The sequence below is a fragment of the Microtus oregoni genome, unplaced genomic scaffold (assembly GCF_018167655.1).
Source record: "Microtus oregoni isolate MIOR12 unplaced genomic scaffold, Mior012 000019F_ref0000042, whole genome shotgun sequence".
In the NCBI taxonomy this organism is placed as follows: Eukaryota; Metazoa; Chordata; class Mammalia; order Rodentia; family Cricetidae; genus Microtus; species Microtus oregoni.
The window spans coordinates 3,989,250-4,001,848 of record NW_024543078.1 but is presented as its reverse complement, the minus strand read 5'-3'; the positions used below and the strand labels follow the sequence as shown (position 1 = coordinate 4,001,848).

At 52.9% G+C, this 12,599-nt stretch overlaps 1 protein-coding gene across 4 annotated transcripts in view; it reads right to left on the bottom strand.

The window, feature by feature from the left end:
- Window positions 1-12,599, bottom strand: part of Dot1l (DOT1 like histone lysine methyltransferase) — a 42,369-nt gene that overhangs the window by 15,362 nt on the left and 14,408 nt on the right. For 3 of the 4 annotated variants that reach the window (XM_041668968.1, XM_041668970.1, XM_041668971.1), the window contains exons 4-10: window positions 10,334-10,397; window positions 8,596-8,824; window positions 6,850-6,944; window positions 6,305-6,367; window positions 1,816-1,871; window positions 1,176-1,255; window positions 989-1,009 (exon numbers count right to left, since the gene is read on the bottom strand). In XM_041668968.1, the coding sequence (XP_041524902.1) occupies window positions 989-1,009; window positions 1,176-1,255; window positions 1,816-1,871; window positions 6,305-6,367; window positions 6,850-6,944; window positions 8,596-8,824; window positions 10,334-10,397 (608 nt within the window). The remainder of the gene's footprint in view (window positions 1-988; window positions 1,010-1,175; window positions 1,256-1,815; window positions 1,872-6,304; window positions 6,368-6,849; window positions 6,945-8,595; window positions 8,825-10,333; window positions 10,398-12,599) is intronic. The other variant, XM_041668969.1, reaches the window with a different exon arrangement.

Sequence of the window (12,599 nt, the reverse complement as noted above, 5' to 3'; positions counted from 1 at the left end):
TGACTGGTGTGGGAGGACCACCACATGCTCCTGAGGAGTGCAAGAAAAGTAGCAGAAGAAAAGTATCTGAGCCAGAGCGGAGCCAGTCGGCAGTCTTCCCACAAGGCCTCTACTGCTACTGCAGCTCCTGCCCTGCTGTCCACAGATTGCTTTGGTCATGGTGTCTGTCACAGCACAGAGAGCACACTAAACAACACTGCAGCAGTTCACAGGGTGGTCTCTAAGGGCAGGACAGGGAAGGGGCAAAGCAATGCCACTGAAGGCTGGGGCTGGCTGTCATCAGAGCCTGGCCCACCTAACAACTAACTGAGCACACTAGCTCTGAGGGACAAGTTAATCTAGGACTGGATGACTCAGTCAAGATCTGGCCCCAAGCAGGCTAATGTGGTGTATATTGCAATAAACTTAAAGGCCAGCTTCGGCTATATGACTGAGTTTAAGACTAGAATGGATCTAGGCCAGACCCTGTCTAGAATGGGACCGTTTTAAAACATAAATGAACGGATGAAGGAAAGAATATGAGGCAGGGGTGAAGCTCAGTGGGGGAGTGTCTGCTGAGCGCACAAGGCTCATCCCCAGCACCTCAAGTAATTAACTCTAAAAGCCTGGGAGAGGCTGAGGACAGGCCCTACAGCAAATCCCCGTCACTTCTGTGACAGCTACAGGGTTGGGAAATCAGACTAAGAAATCGGCAAGTCTGGGTATTCCTGCTCCCTGCAGAGGGACAGCAATATGCAGTGCAGACGGCCCAGTCCTATGCGAGGGGCTGTGTGTGCTCTATGCAATGCCTTATTCACAAAATCTCTCCATCACCAAAGACTGACGGGCACAAACACATGTGCAGACACATCATGAGCTCACAAGCGAAGAGCCCTGGTGTTGGTGCTTGCAGCAGGAGACTGCTTCTGAGCTGGGTTAGCCCTTCAACCCATCTGCTGGCTGTCTGGGGGTACGCTTGGCACCAAGGCCTTCAGTCACCGGGACTCACTTCTGCTGTGCAGCCTAGGAGCTGGGGATGGGTAGCAGGAAGCAGGTGGGGCCTGGGGCTTCCATGCACTACCCATCATGAATAGGGAGGATCGCTGAGGACCTCTCAAGGCAAACTGATGTAACTGCATGTTCCCCACCCCCACACTGTGGGAATAGCAGGCCCGTGGGCAGGAGGGCTGCATTACCTTCCTTCATGTTTGCGAATCGCTCCTTCAGCTGGTGATCCACCTCAGGACCAAAGGCAAAGTTATTCACAAATATAACACTGCAAAACAATGTTTCAGTTCAGTAAAACTGAGGCTGTGCACATCAAGTCCCAGCCTGGACACAGCCTGCTGCTGGTCCCTGCCAGGTGCTGCGCCCCCTCCCCCGCCCACCCATCTGAGGTGAGCAGAGTAAGCAGGAAAGCAGGGGCAGGAGACAAGCACAAACCGCCTGGGCTGAATCCAGCACCAGGCGCCAGTTCTTCTGAAATAAAATGGGCTTCCCGGAAGCACTCCCTGGCAACAGAATGCAGGGAGAATCTGCTCCCAGGGCACAAGCAAACGCAAGCACTTGATGAGCAGGCACCACCCCCCAGCAGAAAACACAGAGGTGAGGCCCCAAAACACCTAGATCCCCTGATGGACCCCATGACGAGGACGGCAGTTTGCTCAAGGGGACCAGCACAGGGGCTGCCCACACCCCATGTGAGACCAAAGGCAGGCCAGCACCGAGGAGGGGCTGGCACTTTTGAAGCAGCAGCCCTGCAGTACCCTCCACAAGAGTCAGACAAGAGTCAGAGGCCACAGCACAGCCAGCAGCACAGCCCACAGCCGGCCGTACCTCGTGTTGGCGATCCGTTCCCTCCACTCCTCTGAGAGGAAGTCACCTCGTTCCAGCTAAGAAAGAAAGGAACACGTTTACTCATGGGCTTGCTTGGTTCAAACCCAGTCCCCGCAGCTGCTGTGAGAGACATGGAATGAGCTGGATCTTGGGGTGGGAAGGTGACTGTGGACAGCCAGTGGACAGCTCTGCAGAGGGCAGGGCCTAAACCCCAGCAGGAAGCAGCACCCATTCGGGACAGACAAGAGGATAGGATAGTGTGGGTCCAGGTGAGGAGCCACAGTGCCATGTGCTTGGCCAGCCAACCCTCTCTGCATCCAGACTGTGCCCCCCCCCCCCCAAAAAATAGCAGCACCACACAGAACTTCTGCAGACCTTACAGACATGAGATGTATTTATGTGGCCAGGAAGCCACTGGATCAACCGTCCTGTGACTAGTCATCAACCATGAGGACTGTGTCCGCAGATAAGGTCACCTCTGTGCACCTTGCATTAGTATATGTTTGCTGCACACTGATCCCAAAACTGCAGCCTGCCACGACCGTGTCAGCACTGATGTCATTCCACCTCCTTCAGGCCAGAGTGTGTTAAAGGGAAACAGTTTTTTTTTTCTCTCCCCTTTTTTTCTTTTCGGTTTTTCAATACAGTAGCCCTGACTGTCCTGGAACTCATTCTGTAGACCAGGCTGGCCTCAAACTCAGAGATCCACCTGCCTCTGCCTCAGGGTGCTTTTATCCTGACTACCTGGAACCAGACTCCCAAGCAATCTGGGTTTACAATTCTGCAGACCACCCACTACCTGCAGTGCTACGCATTATGGCCCAGGAAAAGAACAGTCCACTCTACATGGAGGTCATGGAGGTGGGGGTGGGATTGTTTAGTTGTTTACAAAACCAAAAAGACAGGGACATTCCTGAAAAGATGGACAGATATACAGCACAGTCTGTCCATTGTCAAAGACGCCACACTGGGCTGGAAAGTTCCTTGGCAATGAACAGGAGCAAAGATCTGATGCACTACCCCGCGAACAACACAACAGGCAAATCTCCTGAGCAGAAGTGGTGGATCTACGCGTATCAGAGGCTAAGGGATGTCAACCATGGGTAACACCAAAGGCCCACACTGGAGTCCCCATGAGCTGTGGCTGACAGGATGACAGAGCACCCGCCAAGCTGCAGGTCCAGGGCTACCTCCCCACTCTGCTAGGACAAGACTGTCCCCAGACAAGAGCAGCTGTACAGCCTCCGTCCTCCAGTGAGGCAGAGCGGACCTGGGCTGGAGTGGCCAGAGCCCTGCGTGCCCCTGGAGGCTGTACAGTCCCTGAGCCTACCCCAGGCCAGGGCCCGCCTCTCCTCTAATCTACTCCTCAGCAACCTCTGACTCTGTTCTGCTGTACATCAGCCAGCCCTGAAGATGGGGACTTCAGTCATTCCTCAAATGCAGGGGAGCAGTTGGGCCTAGGAGACCTGGGCTCCCACTCTCCCCTAAGTTAAGCACTGTGGCAGAGACCATGCCTCCATCTGCCATGCTGCGGAGTCTGAGCTAAGCAGAGAAGCCATGTCCCTTTAAGCCCTGGGTACTGGGTCTCTGCATCTCTAGATGAGAACGACCTACAGCGTGTTCTAAGACTCCTAGGAAGAACTCTGCTCCAAGACAGGTTCCAAAACCACAGAGAAACCCTGCCTCGAAAAACAAACCAAAAAAAAAAAAAAAAAAAAAAAAAAACTCTGCAAGCCCAGATGGCCTCCCTAGCTCTGCTGACTGCCTTTGCCGTAGCTGACCGCTAGGTCCTGCAACATGGCTGCAGACAGGCACAGGCGCAGGCTGGCTCCATTCCAGGAACCTGAGGGGTGCCTCCTGAGGACAGACCTCTCACCCTGCAGCTGTGTCATGTGTGGACCCAGCATTCCTCTCCCTGCAGGCCCTAGTACTACTGTCCTAGCCAAGCAGGCCATGAAGTTTGGGGAGTCAACTAGCTGCACCGTGTGTGAGGCCAGTCCTAACCATCTGGCCCAGGACGGAAGCACAGGCCTGAAGCAAGGTGTCTGCTGCTGTGTAGGAAATCTCCATACACTCCACCCTGCAGGGAGGCCCCTTCAGACAGGAAGTCCCTGAAAATGAGCGGATGTGCTGGCCCCTCCCTCCCCAGGCATACAGGAGCAGTAAGGACTGCTGAGAGACACTGTCACACCAACCAAGACACCTGGGAGAGGCTTAGGTCTACTGAGACACCTGGAAAGGATGCTCTCCAGCCTGTCATGCTGCCTTAGGCCATGCAGTGCATTCCAGATTCCCAGCTTTGTAAGCTGTCACCCATGCTGGGGTGGGTCTTTGTGATGCAGCTGTCTGTGAGTCATTTCTGCTTCTGTTAAGTGTCCCCTCACCAACACTTTCTGTAAGTAACCCCTGGAAAACTCGAGAGTTCTCCAAGCTGAGCTCTGTTGGTTCCCTATCTGGGAAACATTTGTTCATATCCCCTAAGGAACAGTGTCACAGCTGCATCTACCAACATGGAAAAGGAGGGGAACAGCACACAGCAGGTTAGCATCCATGAAGCAAGTGGGGAAGACTGACACAGGCCCCACACGAGTCTGGGGAAGGCCAAAAAAGGTCACAATGGGTGAGACCCAGGAGGCCATGGTCAGACACAGACTCAGCCATTGCGAGAACCCATCAGCTCAGTCTGGAGAGCAAACGAGCAGAGGCACTAAGGTCTGTGGACAGTCTCAGACGCATGCCCCATGGGTATGCCTCAGCAGGACTGGTTGCCCACAGGACACCTCAGCAAGCTCTAAGCAGCATTCTAGGAGTATAGGCTACTCTACTCTCTTCCAGGGTCAGGGGTCAAAGCCCAGAGACCCCTCTGAGAAGATGAACTGCATACAAAGCTATACAGCCACGGCAGCCTAGGCAATGGGAAGGCAGGCACACTCTGAATACAGGAGGTTTTACCAAGACGGGGAATGTTAGGAAACACCACCAGCAGAGATGACCATGGTTCAGGGTCTGCTCCAAATTGGCTAAGGGACCATAGAGGATGAGGGAGGGGACTACCAGACTCAATTCAGCCACTGGAGGGAGCATGTCAGCAGACCTGGCTTGGGGCAGCATCCAAGAGGCCACTGCATGGCGGGTGGCAGCATCCCTGGCACAAGGCAGTTCTGGGCCAAAAGAGTCCTCTGGGCTATTTTTAGGGTCCCCTGGATTTTCTCCTGCATGCTCCTGAATAGCAGAAGGCAGGGCTCAGGGCTTGCAAAATCAAAGCTGCAGTACTGCACAGGCCAGGCAAGTGCCTAATGGCCAGGAAAGGAGCCTATGCAGCCTCCTGGAGAAGGTTGGTGGTCACTCAGGTGCTGTAGGAAGCCAGAGTGAACACAATCAAAGGCAAAAAAGTTGCTTTCTATTTCTGCTGCCAGGTTGCTTCTGATGGTTATCAAGGCCTCAGGAACACCCCTTAGCCTTAGCCCTGCTCCCAGCCACAAGCCAAGGGCCACCAGCATGAGCACTGAGGCCCATGAGGGCCCAACAGTGAAACAGCCAATATGACAAACAGCTACCAGTCACAACACTGGCTTCACCCACAAAGGCCAGGTCATCCAACAATGACAAACAGCAGCAGAAGAAGAAGCAGAAAGAAGGAAGAGGGAGAAGAAGAGAAAGAAGAGGAGAAAGAAGTAGAAAAAGGAGGAGGAAGAGGAGGAAAGAGAAGGAGGAGGAAAAAGAGGAGGAGGAGGAAAAAGAGGAGGAGGAGGAGGAGGAGGAGGAGGAGGAGGAGGAGGAAGAAAAGGAAGAGGAGGAGGAGAAGGGTCTTCTTGAAAGCTATGTCCTCGACCGAGAACTCTACGTGGGTGTAGAACCCACAGGCCCCACCGAAAGTGTGAAGAGTCATCACGGTTAATGATGAGGAGAGCACAATGTCTCAGGAATCCAGACCCATCTCCTGGGTCCCAGACACAGTATCAAGTGGGCCTCTCCTAACAGATTCCCAAGACCCTCACACATGGGAGACTTCCACCAAGAAAACACGAGTGAACTGGGATTATTGAAGGACGGGTGACACACAGAGCAAGACAGAGTTATCGCCGAGCGGTCCGCTGCACAAAGGACACAGGCACCACAGACTGCCTCTCCCAGCCAGCCCACAAAATGGTCTAACCAGATCAAGAACCCAAGGGTCCCAATCCCGATGCCACAGGCTACACAAAGGTGCAGCTCATTAGGGGTGCACTTGCCCGGTCTGGAGGTCTCAGCTCCTTAGAGTTGAGCATATGCTGACACAGCCCAGTTACCACATGTCTAGGGATGATGCCCGGGCCAGGGAAGCAGGAAGGGCCAGGCTCAGTTGGGGCTCTGCAGCTAGCTCCAGAGACTGTGCCCATTGCCACAGAGGGCCATGTGGTCACTGCTCAAGACTGACTGGGGTCAAGAGAGGAGGGGAAAGGGGGCTGGGCTAGGATGGAGGCCGCGGGCATGGAGCGATGGCACTCACTGTGTATTCTGCATGCTTTTTTCCATACCATTTCATCCACTTCCTGAACTCTCGGTCCATGGTCTGAGGAAAAGAAAGCACACAACGTTATAAATTCAGGAAGGCTGAGGCGGTGGAGGGTCCACAAGCTCTGCAGGGTCATACCAGACAAGACACTGATGCCTATCTACAGCGACCCTGCTGTGGAGCACAGTGGTCGGGGCACCCAGAGGGGCTATGGGATAGTCACAAGGTTCCCAATACTCCAGCAGAGCCCCAAGATCAAGAGCCTGAACCCCACCCTGGGAGGAAAAGATGGAGTGTCCACAGGAAATATGCACACCCTCTCAACTCATAGGAGCTCAGCAACATTCTCTCTCCAGGAAGGGTTGGCCATGTCCTGCCAGGAGAGCAGAATGTCCTTATCATGAAGCTCTGCAGAGCCTACCAGGGCCACAGGCACCCTGCTCGAAGGTGCTGGGTGTCACAAACACAGAAACACTTGGCCTAAAGGAGCTCTACCCAGACACAAGAGCCTGAAGCACTGTGCACACGTGACTGCTCACCTCCGCGTACTTGGCTGGGATGTCCGCTTTCTCCACTCCGTAGTGATGTTTGCAGTTGGTGGCCGCAGCAACCTGAAGGACAACCTGCCCCACACCTTCAGCCAGAGAGACACAGGTCAGAGTCTGTGTGGCCCCCACAGAGACCAGTGGGCTCAGCCACATGACAATGTCCCTTGGCATCAGAGAAGAGACCATTCACAAGCACAGACCTCCCAGCAGAAGATGTTTGCACTACTCTACAACCCATAATGTCATTTATGAACCTGCAACCTGTCTGCTCCTGTGTGGGGATGGCTGCACAAAGCTTAGCAGTCCCCAGGAAGTCACTTCTTCACATAAGTCACCCCCTGGGCCAGCTAGGACCCTGAACCTAACAGGTCTGCTTGACGATGGGAAACAAAATAAAAAATCCAGAGGCTATAACCGCCAGCGACTGGCACCTGCTGGCCATACGCAGGGAAGTCAGGCCTGCCAACACTGCTTCATGGCATCAAGGGTCAAGCCTCTGAAGGTGACCCTACACGTGGCAGGCCAGTTTCACATTTGAGATGGCACATACATGCCACCTGATTTTCTATGCTGGGAAGTGTTTTCCAGTAACAAGCAGCTCAGAACCATAGAGTAGAGAAGCCAGGAGACACACCACACAGTGCCACAGGAGACATAAAGCCTGGACAGGGGCATCCCCTCCACAGTTTAGTAGGGTGAGTCCCAAAACTACAGTGCCTCGGGAGGGGCTCTGAAAGGTAAGGGACCCAGGAGGCTCAACCTTCAGGGTTGGACCAGCAGCTAATAAAAGAACTGCAGGTGTATCTGGGCCTTTTCGAGCCTTTACCATGAGGTATGGGAAATAAGTCCTATGCTGGAGAGTTTTATGTCAACTTGACACAAGCTAGAGTCATCTGAGAAGAAAAAGACAATGTTTCCATAAAATCATATTGGAGGAAAACTTGGGGCATTGGGATATCTCCCCCCCCCCTCGATTTTCAAGACAGCGTTTCTCTGTGTAATAGTCCTGGCCTGTCCTCTATAGATCAGGCTGGCCTTGAACTCACAGAGATCCACCTGCCCCTGTCTCCCTGGGATTAAAGGCATACACACACCTGGCACATTTCATTAATTAGTGACTGATGGGCAAGGGCCCAGGTCAGGGAGGGCCCAGCCCATTGTAGGTGGAGCTATACCTAGGATGCTGATTCTGGGTTCTATAAGAAAGCAGAATGAGCAAGCCATGTGGAGCAAGCCAATAAGCAGCATCCTCCATGGTGTCTGCCATCAGTTTCTGCCTCCAGGTTCCTGCCCTGTGTGAGTTCCTGTCATGACTTCCTTCAGTGATGAACAGTGATGTAGAAGGATAAGACAAACAAACCCTTTCCTCCCCAGGTTGCTTTAGGTCATGGTCCTTCACCGCAACAATTGAAACCCTAGTGGACACCATCAGAACCACAGCCAGCCATGTAGGCAGTCCAGCAGCCCCACGAGTGAGGCTGCAGAGTGTGACCAGAGGCCTCAGGAATACTGCTCTGGTTGAGAATCCCACAAGCCAAGACCCATGGGTCATAAGAAGGTTTAGGGGCTGTAAGGAGCCAGCAGGATTTTGGGTGGACGCCCTGAGCAGGAGCACTAGTGGTACCAGAAGCCTCGGCTAAGCCAGTGTCCGCCCTAAGAAGTCCCTTGAGCATTCATGTGCAGACAAGGGTGCACTGAGAGCCAAGGACAGCTCAAGGACTGCTACAAGACACTCACCACTGCCCAGGTCTACAAACAGGTCATCCTCAGTCATCTTGATCTCGTCGATCATCTGGGCGACCAGGTCGAAGGAGGTCTCCCCATACACCTCAGGGGAAAAGGGCTCATAGTTGTTGAGCTTCTCAGGGTCAGTCACAGAGTGGTTGTACACCTGCTGCAGGATGTGCCGCAGGAGCCCATTGGAAGGTCGAGTATTTAGCTTCATGGGCTGCGTGGTGCCCTTCCACTGGGGACAAAAGTAGACATGACCAATTACACTTCACAGCAGACAGAAATCCTGTATCAAAAAGGTCACCAGGTGGTGTGGTAGCGGATGCCATTAATCCCAGCAGAGGCAGACAGATCTCTGAGTTCAAGGCCAGCCTGGCTAACAGAGCTAGTTCCAAGACAGCCAGGGCTGTTACACAGAGAAACCCTGTCTCAAAACAAACACAAAAGGGGCTGGAGTGTGGCTCAGTGGTAAAGAACCTACTGAGGCAGTCCCGAAGACCACAACAGAAAACAACACAGCAGCGCTGAGTGTGCCTGTGAGTGCACAGAGTCAGCTCTGGCCTCCAGGCTTCTGTCTGACCCCTCCAGGCCAACTCAGGCACTTCATCTATGTTACTCACAGAAGGTCAACTCCAACTGGACCTGGTAAGCTTCCTGGCCTAAGCCCAGTCCTGGAGTCCCAGGAGCCCTTCCTGACTCCAGGCTCCCTGGCAGGTACACCTCCTCCCAGGACATACCTCAGACTCTCTAGCGTTGGGGCAAGGTCTTGAACTTACGTTCACAAGAAAGCAGTGAACAGCTGCAGACTCCAACTGCAGTCTCAGGCTGGCCTTGGAATACACATTGGCACATCCTGGCACTCATCTACTGACCTTAGCCACCAGATCAAATTTCCTCAGGGGAGAAGGGCTCAACCCCTTGGTCTCATAGCCATGGACACTCTACCAGCCACAGCACTGGCACAGGATGTGACGAGACTGGATAGTACATCTGAAGGGCCAGGCCCCACGCCTCTTGCTGCCCCACAGGAGCCCTAATGCAGCTGATACAGCTGGTGTTCCACCGGTACAGAGATGAGGGCAGAACCAGTGCCCAGTGGGCCATCCCTGCAGAGCTGCATGAGTGTCTTAGCTCAAGGAACCATGAAGCTATCCTGTCCCAGCCCAGCCTCTCCACACAGCCCATCTTCCACAGAGTGTTCCCTGACACCACAGATCCCCATAAAGGCCCAATACCTGCTAAAAGCCCCACTGCCCCTATGCCTTCTAGAAAGACCACTCCCTGGGTGCTCAGTGGTCAAGCTCTGCTGCCTGCACCCAGTTTGTCAGCTAAGGTGGGCAGGCTGAGCATAGCTTTATGTGACTACTGTGAGGACACCGCCTCCCAGCAGGTGGAGCAGACTAGAAAATATTAGAGCAGAGGCCACAGGCTCAAAGACAGCAGCAGGGCAGAGGGAGGTAGGCTCCTAGTTCCAAAGGGTGCTGACTGCACCTCTGCTGCAGCATGCAGAGATGGGCAGATATGCAATGACCACAAGAAGTTACTTCAGAAGACGGCTAGGGTAGCTGGGGCTTAATATACTGCCATACAACTCCCCTGTCTCATCATGCCAACTGCCCTCCCCACCACTCTTTGACAGCAACCAGGAGGTCCTAGTGCTTGACTGCCCTGGGAGGTCCAGGAGTCAGCATCATGCAAACGCACAGAGGAAATTGAACAGCCTTACAAGTATGGAGCCACCTACCAGCTGGTGGATGCTGTCGATGGCTCGGTTGTACTTGTCACACAGCCTCTGCATGCTTTCAAAACTGAGAAAGAAAGAGAGGAAGCGTCAGTGGGCTGCAATGTGCCCAGCTTTCACAGACTTGTAGGGCTGGGCAAAGCCTCTAGGGAGGCATAGGATTCCCGAAGCACCAACATGGCAGGCCAGCAAGAGGCTGCATGCTGAGACAGTCTCCAGCCACAGGACCAAGTGCAAAGGCAGTCTGGACAGGTCTATATCCATGTGTCAGCTCTATGGTCAGACCATGTCACTAGATGAGGAACTCAAGGAAAGTCACTATGAAGACTGGACTAGGGTTGGAGAGGCGGCTCAGTGATCAGAGCTCTCATAGAGGATGCAGGTTGTGCTCCCAGCACCCACATGGTGACTCACAACCATCTCTATCTCTAGCTCCAGGGGACATGACTCCCTCTTATGACCCCTGTGGGCACTGCTCACACACAGGACACAAACATACAAGCAGGCAAACATTCACACTCAAAATAAAAATAAATGAAAATCGTTTTTTTTTTCTTCTTCTTCTTCTTCCTTTTTATTTTGGTTTTTCAAGACAGCCCTGGCTGTCCTAGAACTGGCTCTACAGACCAGGCTGGCCTCACAGAGATCCACCTGTCTCTGCTTCCCTAGTTCTGGGATTGAAGGCATGGGCCACCACACACAGCCAAATGAAATCTTTTAAAAAGGAAACAAGCAGAGCCGGGCGATGGTGGCGCACGCCTTTAATCCCAGCACTCGGGAGGCAGAGGCAGGCGGATCTCTGTGAGTTCGAGACCAGCCTGGTCTACAGAGCTAGTTCCAGGACAGGCTCCAAAACCACAGAGAAACCCTGTCTCGAAAAACCAAAAAAAAAAAAAAGTAAACAAGCAGAGTGCCAAGGAATGTGTGGGCAGAGGAGCCCATCAGTCTCTGAACACCACATGCAGGAATCTGTATCTTCTGAGACAGGCCTGGGGAAGGATGGCTCAATTAGGAACTGCCTCTGGGAAGACTCCTGCACACTTCGAGCACTAGGTGAGAAAATACCGAACTCCCATTTTGAAGGCAGGAGCCATTACGCTTCGCTTTTAAAAATAAGTGTCTATTTACTGTGAGAGTTGAGTTGCTCTGTTTCCTGGAACCTGACCTTCCTCAATCCATGATCTTCATTTGTTTATTTAGAATACCCTCACCGCCGGGCGGTGGTGGCGCACGCCTTTAATCCCAGCACTCGGGAGGCAGAGGCAGGCGGATCTCTGTGAGTTCGAGACCAGCCTGGTCTACAAGAGCTAGTTCCAGGACAGGCTCCAAAACCACAGAGAAACCCTGTCTCGAAAAACCAAAAAAATAAAAATAAAAATAGAATACCCTTACCCTCCCTGACCTTCCCACCCCCCTTAATCACATGATGACCATGAGAATTTTTTTAAAGGTCTCTTTGTATTTCCTTCTTGCCCCATTGTCTCCCTTCTATAAATCTATGAGTGATTTTATTCCTTAAAGAGGGTCTAAGAGGTGGATTAGGGGCTGCTTTCTTTAACTTGACTTCGGAGGCAGTCGCTGGCCAGCTTTTGCGTGCACTGCAATAAAAATCAAGCTTGCTTCAAAACTGACCCAAAGTGGTCTTATTCTCACTATTGAGATTAACACAGGCAGCAGAAGCATAGTTCTGGGGACAAGGGACCACTCCATCCCTATATGCCCAGGGGTAGGGCCTTTGGGGTACTAATACACACAGGAAACTTCCTCCCTACCGAGGCCCTAACACTCCAGCATGCTACAGTGTAAACCAGGATGGGCCAAATCAGTGTCTTACTATCCCAGAAGAGACCCAGGCCAGCAGCAGTCACAGGACAAAAGAAGGGCTCCCAGACTGCTGGTACTACAGAAAAGCCAAAGCACACACAACCGCAGTCCTAGCTATTTATGAGTTGAGTCTCATGAGTTCAGCAGTTTGAGGTCAGGCTAGGTGAGGTACGAAGGCCCACTCTACTATCAATGGGACTGAGGGGTCCACATGCAAGGCCCTGGTAGCATTCCCTGCAGAGCAAAAAAAAAAAAAAAAAAAAAAAAAAATTCCTAGAGGTCTAGGAACTTCTAGGGTATGAACTCAAAAGCAGTGAGAAGGGGACCACCCCAACTCCACAAGGACAGAGGGCCCTGCCCTGGTCGCCCAGCTGTCCACCTGTCCTGATCATACACCAAAAAGGTAGGTTTTCGTGCCCTGTGGGTCCAGAGAAGGGACCTGTGG